The sequence below is a fragment of the Mauremys reevesii genome, linkage group 1 (genome assembly GCF_016161935.1).
Source record: "Mauremys reevesii isolate NIE-2019 linkage group 1, ASM1616193v1, whole genome shotgun sequence".
NCBI lineage: Eukaryota > Metazoa > Chordata > Testudines > Geoemydidae > Mauremys > Mauremys reevesii.
This window is the reverse complement of record NC_052623.1, coordinates 135,266,711-135,294,534: the sequence shown is the minus strand read 5'-3', so window position 1 is coordinate 135,294,534 and position 27,824 is coordinate 135,266,711. Positions and strand designations below refer to the sequence as shown.

Genomic DNA, 27,824 nt, shown 5'->3' with positions numbered 1-27,824 from the left:
ACTTACTTGAACTCATTGACAGTGAAGAGTTGAATGCCTGTTTTTTAAAATTTTTAGTAGGTGACTGAAGTTTACATACACACAGAAGATACCAACATTTATCAGTGGTAGAGTGAAACAGCTGTTGATATTATTGACAAATCCTTGGAAATATTTGGCAATTAATAGGAGTCACTGTTTTATTTTTATAAGAACTAACCATCAACTTTATTTATATTTGTCTGATTCAAATCCAAAGAATTTCTGGAAATCACTTTCTAGAATGTTGTCTCTCTCTTTAGGCTGATAGTTAAGATCTTGGGTTCATAGGGTTTACCCTAATTGATGTCACGGGAGATCTGATATAGAGGAAAATGATCCCACCTATTAGCAACATGAGGCCAGATGAGATCCCCAGAGGAATAGCAATCCCAATTTTCTGTGCTACTGGGAAAGAAGGCAGGTGGAAAGAAGGAGGAAAGGGGATGCTGCTATTGTTTGCTACTGAATAGAAATTCCAGCTCACTGGGACTAAGACACAGAGACCTGCAATTATGTACAAGATCCCTCCAGCTAGAAACAAGCAGATAGCCTGAGTTTTGCGAATTGTTCCCATATAAAAGTGCCAGGGTGGTAAGAGAGTGAAAAATATTCCTAATCCTCCCAAGAAAGTAGCAATGAGCAGGAGGATCTGGGCAAGAAACATTTCCACAGGGAAAAAGTTTTCATTGAAATTGAATTCGTGACAGCACACTATACCATAATCACTGGAGATTTTTAAGTTTGGAGGAAAGCAGATTTTCCAGATTCCTACATGGGCAATACCAGAGGAGAAGATGGTGGTATTATCCACAAGCCACAGCCTCCACTCTGCGTGCCTCGTTGTAATACAGGATAAAATCCAGCCGAGAGAGCCCAAAGAAAAGCCAACTAGTTGGAGGGTAACTCTTTTAGACAGAGAGGACATTGCCTCAAGATCTTCATCAGTCCTCATGCAAGCAAATTAGCCAAGAAGATCATCACAGGAGCACTGAAAAGAAACCCAATATACGCATTATTAATTATTGTATTATTATTATTATTTTTTTACTATTAATGTTCAAAGAAACCCAATGTATAATGATTAATTATGATTACATTACATTTTCTTATAGTGAGGAAAAATCTCACACTGATGAGTTCTACATACACATGCCCATTACTTTATTCATTTCTACCAATGGAGCTGTTCACATATGCAACCCTATGCTTATGCATTTGCAGGGTCAGGCCTGTATTTGAACCTCATGAACAAAGAATGGAAGTTTCATCTCTTTCCATAGGATGTTATCCTCATTGCTGCTTGAACCCAGTATTTCATATGCCATAATTTATTCTCATTGTGACGCAAAAATATGTTAATGCCAACTGAGAAAGCAGAGAGGCTATGGGAATCTCCTGATTCTGGTATGTATATTCTGGTTCACCAAACAATGTCATGTGAGATTTCAAATAAAAGCTGGTGTTACACTGGTCATTGATAGCCCTGTGAAATGTGTGTAAAAATACGAAGTAAGGAGTTATGTATGTATACTGAAAATATGTTTTTCAAGTCTATAAGGTATTGCTCACCTGCAAAGATGAAAAATAGGTTTTCTGCTAGATGAGATGTTTAATCCTCTATCTGTTGACATGTATATCGAGTATTGTCTCATTTACAACAGGCTATCAACATTCCAAGCTGAATTTTACAAGCTTGTGTTCTGTTCCTTTGGGAATAGCAGGCCCAGTAATTCTGCATGTCTTCAGTGTAAGAGGGGCTGGACACTGCAGGGCACACTCTGAGGATTGGGGGTTTGGTGTGTGCCTATGACTGTCTGTATAGAGAGAGTGAGGTGTGTGGAGCCCTGAAAGGTAGTACTTGCGCTGCCAGAGGCTGGTGGATTCAGGAAGCTGATCCGCAGCATGCACAGACAAGACTGCCTTATGCTAAAGGCAGATGGTGGTGAGGCGCTTTCCCATCCCTGGGTATCCTGGAGAGCTTCACAGTCATCTTTCATATATGCTATATTCCTACAAGCAGTTGTCAAATATATATATATATATTTCCTCTCAAAAACTGATTTTCTTCCAATGTCCTCCGTCTCACTCTCCAAGAAATCATTTGGGGGCTTAGATCAAGCCTGAACGTTTTCAGCAACAAGGAATATAGTTTTAGAAAGTTATGAATGAGTGAAACAGGGGCTTCCTAATGTGAGTGAGGTTTCCACCCCAGCGACAGCAACCTCTATAGTACAGGCATTCTCTGATCAAGCAACAATTATCAGCTGCAAAATTACATCCATTATCAGAAAGTCCCATATGTTCTGTGTTCTTAATTTTTTTTGGAAATAATTGAGTGTCTCAGAAAGGTGCCACATTCACAGTCCTGTTGACTAGTCACATTTGTTCAGAGAAGACACCAGCATTGCAGTAATACTCCACACTACCTCATAATATAATAAAAGCTATTTCATCTGATGTGTTATTCAACAAGACATTAAAGAAAACTCAGTAATTAGCAGCTGTTAATAACACACTGATATTTTTTACTTCCTGATTGGGAACAAAGACTGCTATATTCTGTTAGATATTCCTATTTATTGATCTATACCTATCTAAATATATACTTGTTTAGTAAAAATTTGTGTGTGTAGCTCAAGCAGTTATTTTTCACATAGGACCAATCTGTCAATTTATTTATATCAATAAATAGAAAGGCAGACTAATTTAATACATAAAACTGTGCTATAAAACATCAATATCAAAGACATTTGGGACTGATCCAGGCTCTTCCCTGTATTGACCAGCTACTACAGGTTTAAGTGTATTACTTCTTCCTGACAGTATGTGTGGCTGAACCAGAAATCATTCCTAAAGAATAAGCATTATTAAGAAGAAATTCCCTGATCCTCTCCCAACTCCTATGCAGTAGAGAAGGTAGAGAGAGACAGGTAGGTTGGGGGCATGGCCAAAGCATGCTCATCCCCAGCTGGCAGAGTCTCTTGGGCATTGTTCCCAGCTGGCATAAATTAGAGTAGCACGATGGCTGCTCTAATCTATTTTGGATTAGGATGGAGCCAGGCAGAACCATTAGAGAGTCATAATAGGTTCCTTGTCAAGACGTCTCTCTCAACTGTGCATAATCTGAGCACAGAATCTGGCCGATAGTTCTCATCTTGCTATGAGAATTGACGTATATTGTCTTGCACACTACCATGAGATTATTCAGTTAAATTATTATTCTTCAGAGCCTGTATTTCTGTTACACTACTGATAACGTCAATAATCCTTTCATTTGTACTATAAATAATTACTACATTTTTTTGAACCAGCAGGAAAAAAGCCCTACTTTTTTTATTAAAGGGGGATTATGGTTATAGGACAATATAGCACGCTGTGAAATTGTCAAAATAAACAATTAAAAAAGTCCACTTTCAAATTAGTCTACTGCTGCAAGTGAGTTTTGTTTTTATTATTTTCCAGTCTGTAGTTTTGAAAGTGAATTTTAAAATAAATTTGTAAATATAGATCTTCTTTAGAAAGCAGATTTATGAGCAATACTATTTATGGAATGAGCGTATCTAAATGAGGTATGTCCTCGGGGAACTCCAGTGTAGCATCTCCGACTTTGCCATATCAGTCTTACCTGGTTAGGGAAAGCTTTTGCCTTCTGCCACTCTAATTATTAGTCTTGAGTCTTGCATTATACCATCAGTATGACCTTTTGTGACATGCCCCCTTTGATAATCCCAGCCCAAACAATTGTGCAGCCACCATGTATACCAACCAGGCAGAGCCACTCTGCTCTCCCAAGTTGCTCAAATCTACTTTAAGTTATATAGATTTACGCATCACATAAGTAGCTGGTAGAAACCAGAATGATTTATTATCTGTCTGTGTCAAGTATCAGAGGGGTAGCCGTGTTAGTCTGGATCTGTAAAAGCAACAAAGAATCCTGTGGCACCTTATAGACTAACAGACGTTTTGCAGCATGAGCTTTCGTGGGTGAATACCCACTTCTTCGTATGCAAGTGAATCCGAAGAAGTGGGTATTTACCCACGAAAGCTCATGCTGCAAAACGTCTGTTAGTCTATAAGGTGCCACAGGATTCTTTGTTGCTTTATCTGTCTGTGATATTTCTATGGTCCCTATCTCATTAGTATTTAAGGGACTGGTCTACACCTGAAACTTAGGTCAAGCTATCTACATGGCTTGGGGTGTGTGAAAAATTCACACCTAAGCCCTAGGGTAGACAGTGTTAGGTCAATGAAAGAATTCTTCTGTCAACTTAGATACCACCTCTGGGAGACGTAGATTTACACAATGATGGAAGAACCCCTTCTGTCGCTGTAGTATGTGTCCACACTACAGCACTGTAACTACGCTACTGTAGCTTTTCTAGTGCAGACATACTCTACACTCTGTAAAAAGAACAGGAGTACTTGTGGCACCTTAAAGACTAACAAATTTATTGTAGCATGAGCTTTCGTGAGCTACAGCTCACTTCTTCGGATGCATCCTGGTAGATCCTACATCAGATGCATCCGAAGAAGTGAGCTGTAGCTCACAAAAGCTCAAGCTACAATAAATTTGATAGTCTTTAAGGTGCCACAAGTACTCCTGTTCTTTTTGCGGATACAGACTAACACGGCTGCTACTCTGAAATCTACACTCTGTGACTCCCATTCATGTATTGACCAGCTACTACAGGTTTAAGTGTACTTAACACCGATTACTAGTAAACAATATGCTAAAATAGTAGGGTATTTAGAGATTAAAGAAAAGTAGTAACATTTAAAAGTCTAACAGTTCCCACCTGATCCAGGCTCTTCCTGACAGTATGTGTGGCTGAACCAGAAATCATTCCTAAAGAATAAGCATTATTAAGAAGAAATTCCTCTCAGAAATTCTCCACCTGCAGTGTGCTCCTGCCTTTTCAGAACAATGGAAAGGACTCACCCAAACTAAAACTAAACATTCTCATCACCATCCCATATATGTTGTGTTTCCACGGTCACTGTTCCTGATTGGCTGCTTTGATTATTCTATAACACACACAACTCAGAAAATTCTTAGAACATTGTCACATGATGCAGGACATCTTTCTTTGTAACATCTCCTTACCTGAAGAAGACTAGAGGACAAATAACTTCCTTTTGTCATTAAAATTGACAAAGAAAAATTTGTTCAATAGAGTTAAATCATCTTCACCACAATATTACAGTCTAGGAATACGAAAATAACACAGTAAGATAAACATCTCCCTTTTAATGGCATCACTGAAATGAACTGAGTTTGATTGTCTCAGCTCAGGATGCAGTAGACAGAGCACTTTATTATGGCACCATAATTTATTGGAGCAGTGCTATGTTCAGGAAGGACCCAAGACCAAGCTGATGAGCAAAGAGGGTGCAGGGCTATGGCCCTGACTCCTCTCCTCATCGGCCAATACTTTCAAGGGACATTCTTGACTTAAGATTTCAAAGTGAAATATTCAAAAATCTGAAGTTGGCAAGTGAATATGTAATCTTAACTCTGCCCACTTGGGCATATACATTCTTTAGTTACATGACCACATACGTTTTTCAGATAAAAATATAATACTTTTCTACAACTTTAGATACACTCATGTAGCATCCCATATTATAGGCCAGAGCAGGAATTCTAGAAGGGCTACAACTGTATTAGATAGACAAAATTATATAATTGAGCAATCTTTAAGGTTTCAATCATGTACAGCTGAGGCCTGTGGAGGGTTTATAGTTGATTTATTTGTAAATGCTGGCTCTGCATATAGTTGGAATTTTTTGTTTATTTTAATAATAATAAAGTAGGACAGATGGAAGAGTAGGTAAAAAATTAAAGGAGTTTTTGTCCCAGATCTTGTAAATCCTGATGCTTCTGTAGTACGTCTGTGTCTAAAGAAAACAATATTGCTCATGTGAGAAAATAATTAATTTTTTAGAAAAAAAAGTTATATGAAACATCAAAGTTACTAGAATCTACTGTGCATTATATTGTATTATTAGTATCTTTTCCATGTAAATTAACGTCATCACCTTGCTCATGCACATTTTGCAAGGGCAATGAGGGGATGATGCGTGTGTGTAGGTTGACCAGATATCCCGATTTTATAGGGACAGTACTGATTTTGGGGTCTTTTTCTTATATAGGCTCCTATTACCCCCCCCTCGGTCCCAATTTTTCACACTTGCTGTCTGGTCACCCTATGTGTGTGTGCCCCTGCCCTCTTCTCCAGTCAGCCCCCTTCATGCCCCCGACTTTGCTGTTTTTCCCCCATGTGGCCCCTGCTCTGCAAGGCCTGGAGAATGAGGAGGAAGGGGGCCATGGAGGCACTTCTTTGATCTCAGCAGCACCAGGTGGGAGCACAGCACTGTTGAAAATCAAACTCTTTATTTACATATCTAAATATAGATTTAGAAGCCTGATTTCAGGCTCCTAGTTTTGAAAGAGATTTGCCCTTGTGTTTATAGTATGTGGAAGGTATGGATGGGGGCATCTTGACCATACTTTGAATGGGATTTGGCAGACGATTGTTGGAGTTGGTGTTGGTAGATGCATCAAATATTATTCAGCCACATATTACTGTGTGGCATTAATATCCTATTATTCAGCAAATATAATAATGTTTAGTTCTTCCTTTCTCTAATATTTACATCTATCCATAGTTTGTTGTTTACCTTTGACTCCCTCTGCTGACTGTTCAGTAGCATAACACAAAACTGGTAGATCCTACACCAGCAGTGCATTTTGTGTGTTCATTCTTAATTTCTTGGTGTCAGTGGATATTTGTAAAAACTTAGATTTTAAGTATGACCTCTCTTATTTTGCTTAGCTTCACAAACCCTGATTCATCTTATGGATGACCCTCCTTTATTTCAGATTCCATCAGTCCTGAACTGAAATGATCTTTCTTAGTGAGACAAGGTGGGTGAGGTAATATATCTTTTATCGGACCAACTCCTATTGGTGAGAGAGACACATTTTTGAGCTTACACAGAGCTCTTCTTCAGCTCTGTGTAAACTCAAAAGCTTGTCTCTCTCTCTCTCACCAACAGAAGTTGGTCCAATAAAAGATGTTACCTCACCCACCTTGTCTCTCTAATATCCTGGGACCAACACAGCTACAGCAACACTGCATACAACAATAGATGGTCTTTCTTTGCTTTTTCTCTTCTAGTAGACTCGAGCTATTCTGCTAGGTAAGGTAATATATATTTGTTTGTGTCCGGTATTTCATCTCTAGACATTAGTCAGTTTTACCATGTGTTTGTGATCTCTCCAGTACCTTGCTGTAATTGTTCTGAAAACTGATGTTCAATCTCAGTTTTGTGAATTTCACAAACACATGAAAAAAGCCACTTATTCCCTACATAGAGGACTATATTCAGAGGTGAAAGTAAGCCAGTACAGTCCGGTATGCCGTGCCAGACTGGACCGGCTTCTCCAGCGGTGATTTAAGGGCCCAGGGCTCTGGTTGCTGTGCAGAGTCCCGGGCCCTTTAAATCACCGCAGGAGCCCTGCTGCCACTACTCTGCACTACTCCGGGCCCTTTAAATCCCTGCCCAAGCCTGGCTGCTGCGGGGAGCCCTGGTCCCTTTAAATCCCTGACAGCCAGGCTCGGGCCATGCTTCAAAGCAGGGCTCCCATGGTGATGTAAAGGGCCTGGAGCTCCACAGCAGCTGAAGCCCCGGGCCCTTTAATTCACCCCTGAGTGCCGGGGCTCCCAGCCGCAGGTAGCTCTGGGGTGATTTAAAGGCTCTGGGATTCCCAGCCACAGCCAGAGCCCCAGGGCCTTTAAATCTTGAAAGGCCCCACCTCTTCTGGTTGAGGCCACACCCCCCACACAGGACTCCGGCGTGCTGGTAAACTCTTGAAGTTACTGTCACCCCTGACTATATTGTGGGGTTTAAACCCAAGATTGCAGTGGGGATGAGAACTAGGGCCAGGAGCTCCACAGCAGCAGCATTTCTGAAGGGATTATGATGCCCCATCAGAATCCTTCCAGTGCCTCTGAGGAAGCGCATGCTGGAGTGGGAGAATTTCCCTCTTCTAAAGGAAGCATGCACTGCATCCTGATGTCAGATCAATGACTGATGTTGGTATCTTTCTCAGCTTTCCTGCTATAGAGCTGGAGTGCAGTCCTTGTGCTCAAGGGGGGCAGAGTTTGGGACTGTGTCTGAACCCTGAGCTTGAGTGAAAAGAAAATAAGTAAGGGTATGTATCTAGGCATCTACAATAAGCTCATCTCCTTATTTATAAGGTTGCTTGCACTCTCTTACCCTGTCCCTTTTCATCCATGCCATCACAATCTAGCCCACTGTGTGGCACAGCGAGTCTTATACCATTTGAACGGCATATAAGCGCCGACAGAGTTTAAGCATGGGTCTACCGCCAAAAGGAAAGATTATTAAAGTCTCTTATAGGACCCACACATCCTGGCAGATGGAAATAAACATATAAGGATTTAGCACTCTTAGAAGCTTTGGTCTCACAGGTTGTGAGACAATGCCAGGTTAATTACAAGAGAAAAGTCACAGGAACTGATCCTTATTAAATAAAGAGACATACCTATAATAATATATTATAATAATAGGAGATATACCAATCTCCTAGAACTGGAAGGGACCTTGAAAGGTCATTGAGTCCAGCCCCCTGCCTTCACTAGCAGGACCAATTTTTGCCCCAGATCCCTAAGTGGCCTCCTCCAGGATTGAACTCACAACCCTGGGTTTAGCAAGCCAATGCTCAAACCACTGAGCTATCCCTCCCCCCTATTTTTCATGTTTAACATTTTAATAAAAGAATACAGTTGACACAGAAGGTAACAGATGATAGTAGTCAGCAGTCATAGAGTAAAACAACCATTTGCCTCCATGATAAACCTTTCCAAATGTTTGACAATTAATAGGAATAATCATTTTATATTCAAAGACACAATCTTATAAAATGCTAAACACCTCCTGAGAGGTGCTGAATGCCTCCAACTCCATTAATTTCAAGGGAGCTGAGGGCATACAGCACCTCAGAGGACTACACCCCTTCATGTGATTTATTAGGATTCAATGAATTCAAGTTACTACATGGTTAATATAATTGTAAGTGGCAATAGGAACCAAGAGCTCACCAAAGGACACAAAAGGCTAAATTCTGCTCCCAGTTACACAGGTAAAGCTCCTGTGTGACTGGAAACAGAACTTGGCCCACTCCAAAGGATAAAATCCTGCTGTCAGATTTGCACTTATCTGCAGTGAAGATCTCTCTTGGAAGTTATTCACCATATGGGGCCCCAGCTGACATCAATGAGAGCTTTTGTGAGGAGGCTTGAACAGGTTTGGATCTAGGTTTTGTATGATGTAACATATGGGTCCCCAACCAAGTCCCTGTCAAGTGGGAGGGACCCCTCATGTCAGAAACCTGTTTTCCTGATACTCAACCTTTCCTTGCCTCTGTAAGAATTGAAATTGGAGGCAGCTAGTCAAATTAAAAATAAGGAAGCTCTTCACCAATTATAAAAATGGTGGTGTCAGGTACTACACATTTGGATGATCGGTGTGGAAGAGGGCCAGTAGGGATTTGAAAGGAGGTTGCCTGTTCTTGTTCAGGTACCTCATTCTTCGTAAGTGTGGGGCCTCTCTGTAGATGGGTCCCAGACAAGCTGTCCATGCCAAAAGGTCTCCGTGGGCCCCACAGCTCAATTTCCAAGAAAGATCCACACTGTGGATAAGTTTGGTTTGGTCTGGCAGAAGGATGTTTGGACTGGCATGTTTGCCTCTGGCTCTGTGCTACCTGATCTGTTTTTTTCTTTTTAGGATACACCTTACTGGCTAGTTTAAGAGACCTGTCACAGAGCAGTAAGAACCCACCCAATAGCAGCAGGAGAACAGATATAAGCCCCACAGGAATAGCAGCTCCAACTTCCTGAGACTTTGGAGTGGAAGGCAAATGGTAAGGAGGAGGGAAGGCAATACTACGATTTTTCATTATGGAATGTAAATTCCAGCTTACTGGAATTAAGATAAAAACACTTGATATGATGTTCAAGACCCCCCCAGTTAGAAAAAAGACTAACTTATAGTGTTTCTTAAGCCCTCTCTTATAAAGAGCCCACAAAGCAGAGAGGGTGAAACCTATAGCTACTGCTTCCATGATAGTGGCTAACATCAGAAGGTCTTGGGCAACAAAAATTTCTGAGGGGATGAAGGTGTTCTGAGTAGTGAATCTTTGACAGAGCATTAAGGAAGAACCATTGGCAAGTTCAGGGTTAAGAGTAAAGCAGACGTCCCAGATTCCAATCCATATGGTACCGGAGGAGATGATGGTGGTGTCGTCCACATGCCACACTCTCCACTGTATAAGTCCTATTGAAATAACACACAGAATCCAGCCTAAAACACTCAAAACAAAACCAAGTAGCGGAATGTGAGAAGTGATGGCCAGGGATTTCACAACATGGAGATTTTCAACTTCTGTCTCAGCTCTGTCAGGTGCACTATCAGCCATGCAGACAATTGCAGGTTTGCTGAAAAACACCAACATATATACAAGCATATATGGATTGGAGTGCATGTAGTACACACACAGCCATCAATCTAGATTTATATACCATGATCATCACTGTAATATCTGAGCTTCTAACCAGAGACACCCAGCTTGGAAAAGAGGAGACTAAGGGGGGATATGATAGAGGTATATAAAATTATGAGTGATGTGGAGAAAGTAGATAAGGAAAAGTTATTTACTTATTCCCATAATACAAGAACTTGGGGTCACCAAATGGAAATTAATGGGCAGCAGGTTTAAAACAAATAAAAGGAAGTTATTCTTCACACAGCATACAGTCAACTTGTGGAACTCCTTACCTGAGGAGGTTGTGAAGCCTAGGACTATAAAAGCATTTAAAAGAGAACTGGATAAATTCATGGAGGTTAAGTCCATTAATGGCTATTAGCCAGGATGGGTAAGGAATGGTGTCCCTAGACTCTGTTTGCTTGTCAGAGGGTGGAGATGGATGGCAGGAGAGAGATCATTTGATCATTACCTGTTAGGGTCACTCCCTCTGGGGCACCTGGCATTGGCCACTGTCGGTAGACAGGATACTGGGCTAGATGGACCGTTGGTCTGACCCAGTACGGCCGTTCTTATGTTCAATCATTTAGAATTATTTCGACATTAAAACTTCATTTCCTCATGGTGTCATGCTGATTCATAAAAGTTGTAGTTCAGGATTTTAATGCCCCCCATTCTCCTCTATGGATTAGGCTCCCAGGCCCAATTACATTTACCTGCAGTCATGTGGCTCCCAGGATGCACCACACAGCTTGGTCAGAAGTGGGGAGTTATCTTCCAGGGAGCTCAGTCAATAGGAGAAAAAGGGGAGTCTGAATTACAACTTCCATAAGGCAATGTGACACAATAAGAAAATGCAGTTTAATATTGAAATGACTCAGAATTAAGATCAGTTCACTCAGGTCAGTTAAAAAATCCCCAAATGTTCCAATTTGCGTGGAACCAACCTGAAACGAAATGTTTTGTTTAGGTATTCCTGATGGAAAAATAAAACTTAAAAAAATTAAAAAAAAAAAAAGTCAGCAAAATTGAAATTTTCTTGTGGAAAACTGCATTTTCTGTTGAAAATTCATTTTGATGGAAAATTCCCAACATGGTGTACTCAAATGTCAAAAAATTCCAAAGCTACATCTAGTTGTGTAATCTTGATTTATATTATTAGTGTTATTGAAGTCCCAGAATATGAGAGAGAAGATAATATCTTTTACCCCCCCGACTTTTGTTGGTGAAAGAGACAATCTTTCAAGCTCTTCTTCAGGTTATTACAACAGTCATTATGATATTCATCTAATTTTACCTCACCATTCTATAGATGAATATTGAGTTACTCCTTCCTACATTAATATTCTTTTCATGTATAAACAGTAGAAAAAGCAATTTTAGAACTCTTAAGTATCACAGTCCACTAGTTAGTCCCTGATCTATTTGCAAAGTGAATTTTGAAGGCAAAATAACCTAAGGTATTGCCTTCTTCACATACAGTGTTATGTACAAGAAATTAAGCTACTTACAGTACCTCAATATTGAAGGAAATGCTTATGAAGAAGGGTTTATTGAAACATTTTAAAATATCAGGTAGACACAGCATACTCTGGAATGTGATTTCTTGAGTTCCTCACTCCACTTTGTCATTTTCAGATGTAACCTGATAGGCTTCTCATTTCCTGTGGGAAGAAGATTAAATATGCATTGGTACTAATAGAGTTTATCGATTATTTCTTGGGAAAAATTGTTCAAAATATTGTTGCGGCATTTTCATTTTCTGAAAATGATGGGAAACTAGGGACTGTTAAATTGGTATTATATTTAAATGCCCATGGCTGAGAAATCAGTCATTTGCAGTTGCTAATGACCACACTAATATTAAGTTCCCATGAGGAATCAACACTGGGCTAGTTTGTTAAATTTTCTGAATTTTATATTTGTAAATTGCGAATATGCTTGTGAAATGGGAATGTAATGTGTGCCCCTGTTCTCCTTTATGATACTATGTAACTAGTCTATTAATCAATTGACTGATAGCAGAGCTATAAACAAACCAAAGTTGAAGAGCATCTTAATACCTTGGGACACAATTCTGAAGTCACCATTCCATTAAAGTGGTTAGTTTTCCTTACCGTCATTTCTGCCTTGATTGCCTGATTCTTTTGTGTTTCATGACTTTGGATAATTCAGGCTGGCATGTGATTTCCTTCACACCTGTCACCAACCAGCCCAAGATAAGGTGGATAGGCAATACCACCCTATCCACTGGAGGGGACAGCAAAAGAGACTCCATTATCTCTGTCTCAGTGGTCTCTATTAAATAAGACAGCCTAAACTATTTTTAATAGTCAGGGAGAAGGTTGGAATCAAAATTGCAAATTGGGAAGGGAGCAGAATCACAGGGTTTCGCCTTCATTTCCCACTAAGGCACAGAACATTTGAAAAGTGCACCAGCTCGTCTTTCTTGTATCCATATAGAAGCCTTCACCATCCCCATAAGTCTGGATCGGAGCAATAATTTGACACAAATGGCAGACATACCAGCTGTGCCAGAGTAGACATCCAATCCTCTTGTCTTGAAACATTAATGAATACATCAAATCCAGATGTTTGGACACAGATTTTCAGAAAGCCTTTGACAAGATCCCTCACCAAAGGCTCTTAAGCAAAGTAAGCAGTTGTGGGATAAGATGGATGGTTGTCCCATGCATCAGTAAACCAGTTAAAACACAGGAAACAAAGGGAAGAATAAGTGGACAGTTTTCAGAATGGAGAGAGGTAAATAGTGGTGTCCCCAGAGAGTTGTATTAGGACCAGTGCTGGTCAACATATTCATAAAGGATCTGGAAAAAGGGTGGTAATTATCTTGAGTAATTTTGTATCATCTGCAATTTTTAAGTCCAGAGTAGACAGTGAAGAGTTACAAAGGGATCTCACAAAATTGGGTGACTCGGCAACAAAATGGCAGATGAAAGTCACTGCTGATAAATGCAAAATAATGCAAATTAGAAACATAATTCCAACTATACATACAAAATAATGGGATCTAAACTAGCTGTTGTCACTCAGGAAAGAGATCTTGGAGTCATTGTGTATAGTTCTCTGAAAACACCCCCTCAATGAGCAGCATCAGTGAAAAAAGCCATCAGAATGTTAACAACCATTAGGAAAGGGATAGATAATAAGACAGAAAATATCATAATGCCACTATATAAATCCATGGTACGTTCACACCTTGAATATTGCATGCAGTTCTGGTTGTCCCATCTCAAAAAAGATATTTTAGAATTGGAAAAGGTCCAGAGAAAGGCAGCAGAAAATGATTAAGGGTATGGAACAGCTTCCATTTGAGGAGAGAGTAAAAATATTTAGACTTTTCAGCTTGGAAAAGAGATTCAGGGACAATATGATAGAGATCTATAAAATCATGAACAGAGTGGAGAAAGCAAATAAGGAAGTGTTATTTTACTCCTTCACATAACAAATGAACCAAGGGTCACCTGATGAAATTAATAGGCAGGAGGTTTAAGACAAAAAAAATGAAGTACTTCTTCACACAATGCACAGTCCACCTGTGGAATGGAAGTAATTGCCAAGGAATGCTGTGAAGGCCACTGTTGGAAGACAGGATACTAGGCTGGATGGGTTATCGGTCTGACCCAGTATGGCCATTCTTATGTTCACTGGTACTGAAGAACACGTGCTGTCAATTGCACTGAGTTTAGTACCAGAACTGTGATTTGACCAATGAGTTGCAGTATATATAGTAAGTGTTGTGAAAGTGAAATGGTGAAACAAGTTCAAGCTGTACAATAAGTACTGCTGTGTCCTGAAACCTACAGGCATAGTCCATTGGTGCAGATGCTACTGGAACAGGATTCACTAAAGGACAGAACCAAATGAGTCCACAAGTTGACACTATACATGGCATAAAGCTGCATCTTGCCCTCTGAACTCAAGCACTGCTCTCTTGATCCATAGGCACGAACTCTGTGGGTGCTCCAGGGCTTCAGAACTCACCAAAAAAAATAAAAAAGGAGGTGCTCAGTACCTCTGAGCCACAGTCATAGGAGGCACGTGACTCTTGCATTTGGGGAGGCTGGTCAGAAGAGCTGGAAGCTCCCTAGAAGTGTGGGGGGCCCCACCGGCGCCTGGACTGTGGCCCCACTCCCACTCAGCCTCCTTCCCCCGATGCTCTGCCCCAACTCCCCTTCTTCCCTCGAGGCCGCACCTCTGTTCCGCCTCTTCCCCTGAAGCACCCTCTGCCAAGGCACCCTCCACCTGCTCCTCACTGCACCCTCCCCCAAGATTCCCTCACCTGCTGCTTGCTCCTCTCTGCCTCCTACCCTGAGGCATCCCCATCCTCTCCTCTCTGTCCCCTCCCTCGAGGCCCCTCCAACTAAGATACCAATGATAGACACATATTCAATAATTAGAATATGAAAGAATTGTATAGATATGCTGAAAATAGCCTCCCCTCAAACCTGGCAGAGACCCCCCCCAACCCACATATACACATCTTCAAGAGCACCCACCAGCAAAACAAAAGTCAGCACCTGTATCTTGGTCCATCAATGTTCTAAATGTTACCTGGGTGTCATCTTTGATTCAGACCTATCTCTAGGTTTTCATGTCCAGGCTGTCTAAGTCTTGCAGATACAGCCTTCTCTATCCATCCACACAGCTAAAACTCTTGACCAGGCTTTCATCATCCCACATCTCATAAGAGTATAAGAATGGCCATACTGGGTCAGATCAAAGGTCCATCTAGCCCAGTATCCTGCCTTCCAACAGTGGCCAATGCCAGGGGCCCCAGAGGGAATGAAGAGAACAGGTAATTATCAAGTGATCCATCCTCTGTCTCCCATTCCCAGCTTCTGACAAACAGAATTACTGCAAGCATCCTTTTCTCTGACCTTGACCAACGCGATCTTGCCTGGCTGCTATCCATTACTGTACTTAGCACTATCACTAAACTACACAGTAAAATAATGGGCTATTCACACACGTAAGAAAGTATGTAGATTTTCAAGCTGGTCAGGACTCCTCTTTGACTGTCTCAGTAGCAGAACAAACAAATATTGCTGAACAAGAACTCTCCTGAACTGTTAATTCTAGAATTTAAAGCTAAACATTCTAATCCCATAAATCTTGTTTCCATGGTTATTGTTTGTAACTAGCTCATTTGATAATTCTATAACGTACACACTTCAGAATGCTCTAGAACCTTGCCACATGAGGTGGGGCAGCCTTCACTGTGACATCTGCTCACCTGAACTCTTTAAACAGTAGTAACCATTGGGGGAGAGGCTGAATAAAAGTCAGACAGAGTAACAGTTATAGTCTATTCTTCCTTATCTCCACTAAAAGGTGTTGGTGTACAGAAAACAAAATTGTGCATTGCGTCTCAGTTATGGATCTGGAAAATACAAGTTATATGCAGCTTGGCACAACACAATTTGGCTGGCTCTTTGGAAGCTGCTGTTTAGGCTCTTCAGAAATCCCTTAGGGCTGGTCCACACTAAGAAGCGGGGTCGAACTAGGTACGCAAATTCAGCTACGTGAATAGCGTAGCTGAATTCGAACTACCCTAGTTCGAACTACTCACCCGTCCAGATGCCGCGGAATCGAAGTCCGCGGCTCCAAGGTCGACTCCACCACCGCCTTTTGCAGTGGTGGCGTACCGGAGTCGACCTTGGCGCTTCCGGAGTTCGAACTATCGCGTCCAGATTAGACGCGATAGTTCAAACTCCGAGAAGTCGAACTCACCGCGTCGACCCGGCTGGTAAGTGTAGACTAGCCCTTAGAGTCATATACATGTTTATGCATTTGATTCAAGGCAGCCTATTATGAATCTTTCCTGTCTCTTAAATGATAACATCATGAGTTTGAATCCAAGATCTTCTGCACTACAGCACAGATCGCTATCACTTGAGCTAACCAAGTTACTCCATTAGCTTACCACAGCAATAGTATACTGTTATCATTCTGCCAGCATGTTACAGTTACAAAACAGTAAAGATAGTCTTCATCAGACTTTAACCCAGACAATAAATAGAAAATGAAAAATGGCTCTCTTCCTACTGTCAGAGTTGTTACGGAGGTCTAAAACCCTTTGCCAAATTACTTTTCCAGGAATCTTCCTTGATTAACAATTTCATTCTGATTAGAAGCAAAACTCTTACTCACAACTTACCTGATGGTAGAAAATTCCGTACTCAAGACATCCTTCAGGACAAATGCCTTTTTGTTGCCACACACATTCTGCTGCGCGTGTGTGTGTGTGTGTGTGTGAGAGAGTGAGAGAGAGATGCACATCTCCCCTTTAAGTAGCTGACCCCAGTCTTAAGTACACTGCCTTGTTAATTAGATCAGCTTTCTGAGACTGCAGCTGCTGCCTGGAAGCTCCCTCCATCCTGAATCCTGTCATGTGTCCCTCCCTGCTCACACAGGGAGTCTGGGTACCTACCTTATGGCTGTGAATTCCACTAAGCTGCACAAGTCCCTTTGTTTTATTTCTTTTTGTTGCTTTTGGTATTTTCTTTAATAAAAAAGAAGTTCATTTTAAACTAAATGGATGCTCTTTGAATATGGAAAAACATGTGATGTGTGCTCTTAAGATATAAGGCAGCACTACAGCTCTGCTGCACACGCCCTTGCCAACTTCTGTTTTAGTGACTGCAGCCAGTTAAATGAACAGTGTCTGCCTTAATCTACCCCGATAACTAACAGTGATACCATTAGAACCCTGTGGTTGTCACATCCTCTCTGGAATGCTGAATCACTTTGGAGTGTGCACCTTCACCCCTGTCACACCAGGCCAGTGGCACCAACTTTTTTTTTTTTTTTTTTTTAAAAAGGTTACAGGTTTTAAAATACTACTTAGAATACATACATACAGCGTTTTCCGTTTTACAAGCACTTTACAAGCATTAATGAACCCTCACACCATTCCTGTGACCTAGAGCAAGTCTACACTACAGCACTACATCAGCACAGCTGCACTAATGCAGCTGTGCCACTGTAGTGCACCTGATGAAGAAGCGCTATGTCAACGGGAGAGCGCTCCCCCGTTAGCATAATTTCTCCACCTTAGTGGGAAGCGTAAGCTATGTTGGCAGGAGAGTGTCTCCTGCTGACACAGTGCGGGTGTGGACAGTGCAAAACTTGCATCAGTCATAGGGCGGCTTTTTCATACCCCTGAGCAATGTAAGTTAGATTGACTTAAGCGGTAGTGTAGACCTGCCCTTAGATAAGTGTTATTACCATTTTATAGATGGGAAAAGAGAGGCATAGACAGGTTAGGTGACTCACCCTAGGGCACACAAAAGACTAGTGTCAGAGCTGGCATGTAGACGGGTCGGACTCACCCCTGCGGCGCCTCCTGCTGGTGACTCCGGGAATTAGCTCTGCTGGAGCGCCCTCTGCAGGCTGGTGATCCGCCTGTCTTCAGGCCCCCCATGTCCCTCCCTGGACCCGGTGCCCCTTCCACATGGGGTGCTGCCCCTGGCAGTAACCCCTTTCTCTCTGGGTCTCCCCTCCTTGGGGAACCCCCATCCTCTATCCCCACCTTGCCTCAGTATTGGCTACTGCCAGTCATTGTCTAGCCCCACACTCTGGGGCAGACTGCAGTATCAGCCTACTCATCACAGGCAAAGGGGTTTGGACCTGCTGCTTTGGCCTACCCCTGGGCTGCCCTCTTCAACCCCAGTACCAGTTGGCCCTTCGCTAGGCCACAGCCTGGGGCTTTTTAGGCTGGAGCTCCCCAGCTCCTCAGCCTTTCCCCAGCCCTGCTTCACCCTAGGTACCTTGCCTATAGCCCCTGTAGCCAGGCCCTTCTTCCTCTTCAGGCAGAGGAAGACTCTGTTGTGCTTCTAGCTTCCCTGGCCTTTTTATAAGGCCTGTGGCTCAGTTTGGGGCGTGGCCCCAGCTGCAGCCACTTTCCCAATCAGCCCAGCCTAGAGCAGCAGCTCTCAAGCCCTGCCAGGCCGCTTTTAAACCCCTCAGGGCAGGAGCAAGGGTTCACCCTGCTACATGGCATAAGAGCAGAGTTGTTCCTAAGCCTGAGTTCAATCACTTAAATCAATCTGCCAGACTGGGCGGACGTAAAATCCTCATTGTTTGTAAAGCCTTTTTAAAAGCATGAAAGAAACATGTTTTCTCTGTCAACGTTGTCCTTTTTCATTCGGTCACAGTGGTTTGGTTTGTTGCTGGTTTTAACAACGCTGTAATGAATGTGGTTTCCCCACCCCTGGAATTTGTGGCTCTCTTTTTTGTTCAACAACATCATCATCACTGAAGTCAGCAATTAATCTCTCAAGGAACAGGATTTGTTAACTCATGCTCCCTCTGCTGGCTTTTAAGTAGCAGAGCACAAAATGTGATAGATAACTGCATTAACAACAGATTAATTTTGTTAATCATCTCATTGCACTCAAAAAATGTGTATCAGGCTGCAAGGTGGATGGAAAAGTAGGGCATTCATAGATTTGATGGCCAAAAGGGACCATTATGATCATCTAGTCTGACCATCTGCATAACAGAAGCCATAACTTCTGGTTAAACTAGCTGCATACATATCATTCAGAAAGACAGCCAATCTTGATTTAAAGACTTTAGTGTCAGGTGCTGATTACAGTAGGAAAAACTCAATTAAATGAACAGGTCAACAGTGAAAAGTTAAATACCTATTTTGAAAGAAAATAAAAACATATAAAGTTCACGTATATAGAAGACAAATGATAGCAGTCAGCAACTGTAGAGTGAATCAACAGTTCACGTCAATGTTGAGTCCGTAGCAATGTCTTGTAATTATTAGGAATAACTTTATGTGAAAATCACTAATCACATACTTTGTTGGTGTGCCCCTATGTTCCAATACCAACATATTAATGTCACTGCAAATCCAGAGTGCTCCTTGAACACACAAAGTCACTGGGCTACTATGTTTATCTTGTAGCTATGCTCCAGCTTTCTCTCATGCAGCTCAAGTCTGTTATCAGAAAGCACCGTAACATCCGGCATCACAGGATGTTTGTAAGAAAGGGAAAAGGTCCCACTCATCAGCAGCAAGATGACAGACGTGATCCCAACAGGAATAGCAGCGCCAGCTTCCTGTGCTTCTGAGCTGGAAGGCATGTAGAAAGAAGGAGGAAATGGGATAGCACAATTGTATGCTACAGAATAGCAATTCCAGGGCACTGGAATTAAGACACAGACACCCACAAATATTTTCAAGATAGAAAAAAAGCTGATAGTCTGAATTTTGAGAAGAATTCCAGTATAAATATTCCTCAGAGCAAAGACAGTGAAAGCTTTTCCTAGTGCCCCCAGGACTATACCAGCCAACACAAGCACCCGGGCAACAGAAATTTCCTGGGGAATGAAGGCATCATTGAAACAGAATCTGTGACAGAACATTATCCAAAGTTCTCTGGAAACTTTTCTGTGACTGTTAAAACAAACTTTCCAGATTCCTACCCAAGCGATGCCAGAGGAGATGATGGTGGCATCACTTGTATGCCACACTCTCCAATGCATTTGTCCCATTGAGATGATGCACAGGATCCAGCCTAACGTACCTAAAGCAAGGCCAATTATCTGGTCAGGGAGGTCATGGTCTGGAGATTTTCAAGAAGTGCCCAGATCCTGTCATGGGCAAATGCAGACAAGTGCAGGTCCACTGAAATGAAGCAGAATATAAATAAAATAATATAGTGTATCTTTATACCCACACACATTAACACATATGGGGCCAGATTAACGCATAGGCAAAGCCAGGCACGTGCCTAAGTCCCAAATTCATGGAGAGGCCCATGTGTTAGGTCACAATGCCACTCACTCAAATTTGGCCTGGCCACTCCTCTCTCATGACAAAAGGACAGCTGGGCCAAACCTGGGCAATGGAGTGGCCAGCACTGTGCCCGCTTGCCGCTGCTGTGGAGCCGTGGTGCTCCTGCACCAAGGCTCCCCCTCCTCCGGACAGGAGAGAGTTCACTTAGCTACATCTATGTAGCAGGAGCTGAAGGTGCTTAATACCTCACAAGTGCAGCTGCACTGGCCTGGGCAGGTTTAATATGAAAGCATCCACATCACCAGAGCATCTAATTTAGCTGGCTAGGGGAGGGGCCCAGAAGTTTGTTTGCCTAGGGCCCGTTGATGAGTTAATCCAGCCCTGTGCACATATGTACATGCAACGCCCCAGTACTCGGCAGAGCTACAGGCCTTTTGGCGGGAGCTCCTGCTGGCTCTGCACTGGGTGCCATGGCCAACTCGTGGGCAGGGTTCTGAGCCAGCTGGGAAGCAGACAAGACCCAAGCGCAGGAGCCTGGTTCTGCTTCAGCTCCACCCACATCTGCGCCTTTTGGCTTTAGGAGGACGGGCTTCTTCCCTGGACACTGGAAAGCAAGTAACCAGGTATAGGCGCTGACTTCCCCTCTTTCTCCTGGGTGCTCGACCCCCTCTCCCTCCTACCCGCCCCCACTCCACCCCTTCCATGAGGCCCCGCCCCTGCCCTGCCTCTTCCCACCCCTTCCTCACCCCCATTCCAACCCCTTCCCCAAAGTCCCTGCCCCAACTCCACCACTTCTCTGCCTCCTCTCCTGAGCGTGCCACGTTCCCGCTCCCAGAGCGTGCTGTTTGGTGGTAGCTGGGGGTGGGGGAGGGGGAGAGTGCTGGGAGGTAGGCGGAGAAGTGAGGACGCAGTGCACTCAAAGGAGGGGGAGGAGGTGGGGCGGGGGAGAGAGAGAGAGGAGAGCTTGGCTGCCAGTGGGTGCAGAGCACCCACTAATTTTTCCCCAGTTACGGAGCACCCATGGAGTCAACACCTATGTAACCACAGGCCTGCTCCTGCTCCCATTGAAATCAGTGGGAATGTTACCAGAAGAACAGGATCAGGCCCTTGTATTTTTCTTTTCAGATCTTTCCATAACGTGTTCTCTCATTTCCTTCAGCTCTTTCTTCAGTATATTTTCTGCCCTCTTTGAAAAGCCTCTCTCTTGTTTTTTTGCTCTTTCATATTCGCCCCAGCCATTGTTGTCCATCCTACTGCCATGTTGTTTTTATTGATTATAGGTATTATCATAGTGTCCAGGAGCCCATGCCTCTTCGCTTCCCTTCTTCTCTTCTCTGTGTGCCCTTGCTTCCCCTAATACTCCATTTTCTGTCCACAATCCTTTCCCATCTCTGCATCTGACCCTCATTCCCAGGGACCCTAGAAATCCATTTGCCATGGAAAAATGTGGTGGGTTTTTTTGATGGTTTTTTTTTTAAACAGAGAATCTTTAGCTTTTACATTTTGTGAAAAAAATAAAAACATATGTAGAATCCTGTTTATCTGAGCTTCCATTAGTCATCTTGAACCACCAATCATCATGCTGAGAGCCCTGGGTGGTTGGTGGTTCAGTTAATACAGAGAGCTGGATAATGGAGGCTCGGATAAATGGGGTTCTACTGTATATCAGTAAATCATTGTGCTCATCTGATCCCTAATATATATTGTGGCTAGGGAAACTAAACTTCAGCATTTCATTTTAATTGCAGTTACAAGTGGATTTTTAGGTTTTTTTATCAGAGAATTTTGTGGGTTTTTTATCACAGAAAACTCGGATTCCCTGCTCATTACTAATATTTAGCACCACATAATTCTGTATATCCATGAATTAATTCTTCATCACTGAAGATAGCTTTTTGGGTAGAAACAATGTTCCTATAGATTTATCCAAGGGCACTGGAACAATTTGTATAGTGGGGGTGCTGAGAGCTATTGAACCAAACTATAAACCCTGTATATAATGGCAACGACTTCAAGCCAGTGGGTGTGGTAGCACTCCCTATCCATTTGTTCCAGTATCTATGGATCTATCTTAAGAACACAGTTGGCCTCCATTACTATAGTTTCAGTGCACCACACAGTCTTTGCCGTATTTATCCTCACCACACCTCCCTGCGGTAGGGAAGTACTATTACTCCGTTATACAGATGTGGAGCTGAGACACAGATTTTTAAAGGTGTTTAGGCACCTAACGATGCAGCTATTAGCCTAGTCATAGTTACAAAAGTGTCTAGATGCATAATTCCCATTCAAATACAACTAGGAACCTATCTGCATGTTTAGGCAACTAAGTACATTAAAAAATATAGCCATAAGTGACTTGTCTAACATCACTCAGGAAGTTTGTGGAGGAGCAGGGAACTGAACCCAGCTCTATCCAGCTAGCACTCTGACTACCAGACCATCTTTCCTCTCTCCAATAAGGAGATGGGACTAAACTGATTCAGTAGGGGAATGGGAATATTTTTGGTTTAGAGAAAGATGGCTTTATGAACTGATGCTGTGTCTGGCATGTTGATAGTGACATTCATAAAAGGAATCCCAGCTTAGTTTTCCTTAGTGGATATGTGAATGTACTTGGAGCCTACAATTTTCACGTCCATTAGTGTGTTATTTTAAGAGAACAATTTGCCACAAGTGCCTTCATTATTCTAGTACAGAATTCCAGATAAATTCTGCACGAGGTAAATTTGAGCATTTAATTTTAGCAAAAAAAATCTTTGTTTTGAAGTATTTTAATCTCCTAAAGTTCAGGAAATTGCATGTGGCATTTCAAAAAGCCTTTTAACTTTAAAAAAATTCATCAAAAGACTGCTTGTTAAGGAGTTTATGCCATCAAAGAGCAGGAAAGGAAAGTGAAGAATGGAGTATCAAGGTACTATCTTTCCTCGTTAAGAGAGAGAAGGCCCTGGGATAGTTATTATAGGCTTTTGGGGCAAGGTTTGGCAACACTTACTAAGGCTTCATTGTGGCTAATCATATAAATATATCCTGCTCAATACAGTTGCAGAATTAAGTCCTTAATTTCTAAAACCATATTCCTTATTTCATATTCCTAAAGCAATGCATCCTTTAATAACTCCACTGTTTATTTCAGGATTCAGTTTAAGTTGTCCTCTTTTTACAAACTTCCCATTATTTGCTCCAGTCTGCCTTCCAGGCCTGTGTTTCTGAACTTGCATCTCTGATTTTTCTCTGGTCCTTTCATACAATTTGGTGTGAGAGCCTTCTGCTATGAAACCCCTGCCATCTGAAACAGCCATCTTGTGTCTCTGCATCACAGCTACACTCCACGTCTTTTCAAATCTCACCGAAGCCATCTTTTTTCCCTTTCCTACGTCTTTAACTTTTTATTCCCTCTGCTTTTTTTCCTTATTAACTTTGCCACTGTAATTAAATTCTGCAAAGTGTTTTATGTTGCAGTTTTAAAGTAAGACACTATACACACTTATGTTGTATTCTGTACTAAAGATGAATCTGTGTGTAAGTAGCTGGAAAATGATTTTGGAATGTTAAGAAGGAAATCCACCAGTCATTTTCTGATCTCTCTCCACAGTAGCATCCCATAACATATATAAGAACAAAGACATTTCTTCCTCACATTGGTATGTGCTTAAGAAATAGAAGTACACTACTCAAAATCAGCAGTGAAGATAGCCCTTGTGAAAAATTGTTGAATCAAAAATGTGTATTGCTTTCCTGTCAGAAACCGCATGTTCTGCAATATAACCTCTCCTGTTCTCCTTTGTTTCAGCTGTAACTGGGAATGATCCTCTTTTTTTTCTGGGAAGAAGATAATCTCCATTAGTACAAAGATATATTCAGTCGATCAGATAGTCACTTTGTATGCTTTCACAATCCATAATATTGGATTATTATGTTCTTTTTAATTTGGTCCATTATTTAAATAACCACTGCTGGGAATTCAGTAATAAACATCTATCAATAACCAATGGAGTATAAAAAGTGGCATATTAAATTCTTTTAAATTTTACATTGGCAAATTGCAGCTACTTTTCTTGAAAAAATATTTTTGTGTGACCCAAACAATTTTCACAGAGACACTTCCAGTATATTACAGTCTGCTAAGGCACAATCTTATTCCTAATGAAGTCAATTGCTTTATCAATTGATATCCCAGCAACAAATAGACAAGTGAGGCAGATGTTACAAACAAATCAGTATCCTAAAATGCAAAGTGGTATATTCTCCTTCTTAATGCATATGGATTGACTGATGTAATTCATTAGTCAATTAAAAGAAAAGTCCTAGTTCTTCTTCCCCTAAACAGACATTTGTTATGCCAGTGAAAGCGTCAAACAGATAATCCAAAACACCAAACCACGATCAGAAAAATAAAACAGGTCTGGGTGTGTTTGTAGACGGAGCTAGTATGGAGGCATTCCCAGACAAGGTGGAACCCACAGGTCACTAGTAAGGTAGCATGAAGAAGTCTGCACTACAGCTGATGGACTGTACCACATTTGTGGATAAAAACAAAACAAAACAGGAGCTTCTATTTTCCTGGATGCCAGAACCTTAACCTTCATAAGCAAAACATTCAATACAATTTAGATTGAAATCTTGATCCCACTGAAGTTAATGGGAGTTTTGCCATTGATATCAATGGGGCCAGAATTTCATTTCTGTGTTGGGAGATGTCCAGGGTGTTAAAACTCTATGGTATTTGACTACAGACCTATGTTTTGATGTACATAAATACACATTAAGGATAGTCTTGCTATTGGTGTTGGATATTAAGTTTGAACTGCACTGAGGGACAGGTTAATAAATAACAATATATGTGTTTATATGCTGTAGAAATGTATAAAGAAATAAATACTGTTTCAGGAATATACACAGGCCCACAGTACAACCCCAATTACCCAAAGATAAGGGGAGCCACCCAAAGCTTTCAGGTAATCAAAGGAGCTAGTCCAACAGTCTTTGAAATCTGTGCTCTAACCCCTAACACAACTTCTGTTAGGTTGGCTGTCTCTCTCACCTTATCACAGTCCTGGTTACTTTACAGTTCAGACCGTGTAGTGATCAGAAGTCCCATACAAACAGTGCTTCAAAGTAACACCTCAGGACACAGTGAACAAACAGACCTCAGCATTGAATGGAACAGTACCAACATATACGCAAATTTCTACATGTCTTTGTTTTAGAACGAAGAATACAAGAAGAATGAATAGAAACCCAACCCAATGGTTCAGTGAATGTGGTCGAGGAATACAATTGGAATGACACACATTTTATCTCTAAATAAACTCATCAACATCTTTGTTGCTGCTTCTTTTTGTTAAATTTAAAACGTTAAAAATGTTTTGCCAGAAAATGTTCATATTTTATTACTTTAGTGAAACACACACACACACACACACACACACACACACACACACACACCTACCTTGTTCTGCTACAAATACAAGAAAGTGAAATGGAAACTTTATTTTGTATAATATATCTGGAGAATTGATAGAATCTTGATTATCTGGAACATTTAAAACTATACTGGACAAAGTATTACAAAATGTATCATGAAGATCCAACTTTCACTAGCAGCAGGCTGGAATAAATTAGCTAATTCTTTTGGTTTCATAAACAGTATTCAAAAGAGTTTTATAGTTACAAACAGTTATGTATTAAATAATAAATAATTGCAGAAGATGAAAGAAATTTCAAGTTAGACACAAGCGAGAGAAGCTACTATTTCAGAGAAGATTTTAAAAATAGAGGAAAAAGTTGATGAGCTTTGGAGATACTCTACTGAAATGGTATAAACTGCAGAGGAAATGGCTCTCTAGCAACAGTGGCAAGACCGTAAATTAGCACCAGCGAGAAAGCTGATTCTAGCAGCAGAGGAAACAGAGAGGTAGAAGAGGGAGGCCAGGTTCATGGGATAGACTAGGGGAAGTCACAGTGTGTCAATGAAGACCCAAATGTCACATACCCATGCAAGCCTAATGATTTCAATGGGGTTTGCATGGGTAAAACTGACGCAGAATTGGCCAAATCAGACAGTTTTGAACAGGATCCTGAAAGGAATGGTGGAGGAAGTAGAGTTGATTGGCAGGGGGAGAAGATGGATATGGTTGCATGTCTCCCCAGAAGTGGAAAATTGGAAGAATTGCAAGAATTTGGCTTTGCTTTCATCATTTTCATTTTTTTTAACCTCAGAAATAAGGAATGAAAAGCAACAGCAGAACTAATTACCAAAAATAATAACTGCCAGCCAGAACTGGTTTGTTGGCATTCTACATCTTGTACAGTTAATGTTTACATAAGTATTTTAGAAAACACATTGTAATTAAAGCAATGAATCTTCATGTATGTTCATTTATATTCCTAGGACTCTTGTAACAGAGATTTGAAAATTCAAGGCCTCTCATGGGACTTCACTCAAAAGGCCTCTTACCACTACTGTTCAGTTGTTCCCTCGAAACCCTGATTTTTGTGGGCTTCTCTGGTTTATTGCTGTGCTTTGGACATTTTTAAAAATCCAATTAACATATAAAACAGTTGCTGCCACCAAAAGTTTCATGCATGGATTTCTGATGATAGAAAGAACAGATTTCAACATAAGAAATATTCTAGTAGTGACACTGATCAAAGATGTTTCCCTCTTTCACATTCCTTTTTGAATTAGTGCAGTCTCTGATCAAGAAGCATATACGTTTGCAGACTTTCTGGATCTTTTGTTTAAATGAGGAACTGATAACACACCATACCTCCAGATGAAGACTTGCAGCAAGCAAAGTAAGGACATACAAATAAATATAGGGTCAAATACAATCAACTTCAGAGGGCACCCTACAGATAGAAGAGAAACTAGTAAGACCTTTTTAGTACAATACATGGAGACTCATAATACAATTGGAATGATATTCAAGTTGAGTTTGACTACAGTACGTACTAGAATTCTTGATATGTTACTGAAAGTCTTCTATGCAGGACAAAAATATCTTGGGAGCAAAAAAAGACAAGTTCGCATTTAGAAAATATAGTTGCACGAAGTGCGTAATAGTGGAAGGACCTAATTCAGTGGGACAACATCAATTCCTTGAACATATTAAGCAGCTTGTTTTTCTAAATTTAAATACATGAATAAAGTCCATATATGCAGATGATAACAAATGCTTGAAGTCGGCAGCTGTGGCATGAATCAACCCATCATCTCATCGGTGAGTCCTTGATAATGTGTGGCAATTAATAGGAGAGTTGTTTTATGTACAAACCACTAACCATGGCCTTTACTGGTATTCATCTGGTTTGAATACCCAAATATGAATGCCACTGTAAGTTAGAATAAGATCCAGATAAAGCCTTAACATGCAGTTCCTGGGTCATTATATTTATATTTTAACTATGCTCCACCTGTCTGGCACAAAGTTCAAGTCTCTGTTATCAGGA

General features: G+C 41.3%; 3 protein-coding genes across 15 annotated transcripts; all 3 read right to left on the bottom strand.

The window, feature by feature from the left end:
* Nucleotides 1–177: 177 nt before the first annotated feature.
* Nucleotides 178–4,979, bottom strand: LOC120397123 (claudin-34-like). Its single transcript, XM_039522652.1, has 2 exons — nt 4,818–4,979; nt 178–1,009 (listed from the first exon to the last, which is right to left on the bottom strand). Exon 2 carries the CDS (start codon nt 971–973, stop codon nt 290–292), a length of 684 nt encoding a protein of 227 aa, XP_039378586.1. The 5' UTR covers nt 974–1,009; nt 4,818–4,979; the 3' UTR covers nt 178–289.
* Nucleotides 4,980–5,758: 779 nt separating this feature from the next.
* Nucleotides 5,759–18,424, bottom strand: LOC120397079 (claudin-34-like). 13 transcript variants are annotated; one of them, XR_005593675.1, is made up of 5 exons: nt 15,493–15,657; nt 12,709–12,841; nt 12,108–12,255; nt 10,330–10,544; nt 5,759–5,919 (listed from the first exon to the last, which is right to left on the bottom strand). XR_005593675.1 is itself a non-coding variant. In XM_039522630.1 (5 exons), exons 3-5 carry the CDS (start codon nt 12,177–12,179, stop codon nt 5,861–5,863), a joined length of 792 nt encoding a protein of 263 aa, XP_039378564.1. In that variant the 5' UTR covers nt 12,180–12,255; nt 12,709–12,841; nt 15,493–15,664; the 3' UTR covers nt 5,759–5,860. The 13 variants fall into 13 exon arrangements, 11 of the variants coding, with proteins under 11 accessions (XP_039378564.1, XP_039378555.1, XP_039378547.1 ...); XM_039522630.1 differs by having other exon boundaries at nt 9,889–10,544; nt 12,103–12,255; nt 15,493–15,664; XR_005593677.1 differs by lacking the exon at nt 5,759–5,919 and adding an exon at nt 8,394–8,410 and having other exon boundaries at nt 15,493–15,658.
* Nucleotides 18,425–19,507: 1,083 nt separating this feature from the next.
* LOC120406002 (claudin-34-like) lies at nt 19,508–21,618 on the bottom strand. The gene is made up of 2 exons (XM_039540146.1): nt 21,508–21,618; nt 19,508–20,176 (listed from the first exon to the last, which is right to left on the bottom strand). The coding sequence occupies exons 1-2, from the start codon at nt 21,616–21,618 to the stop codon at nt 19,508–19,510; spliced, it is 780 nt and encodes a 259-aa protein (XP_039396080.1).
* Between the last annotated feature and the right edge of the window lie 6,206 nt (nt 21,619–27,824).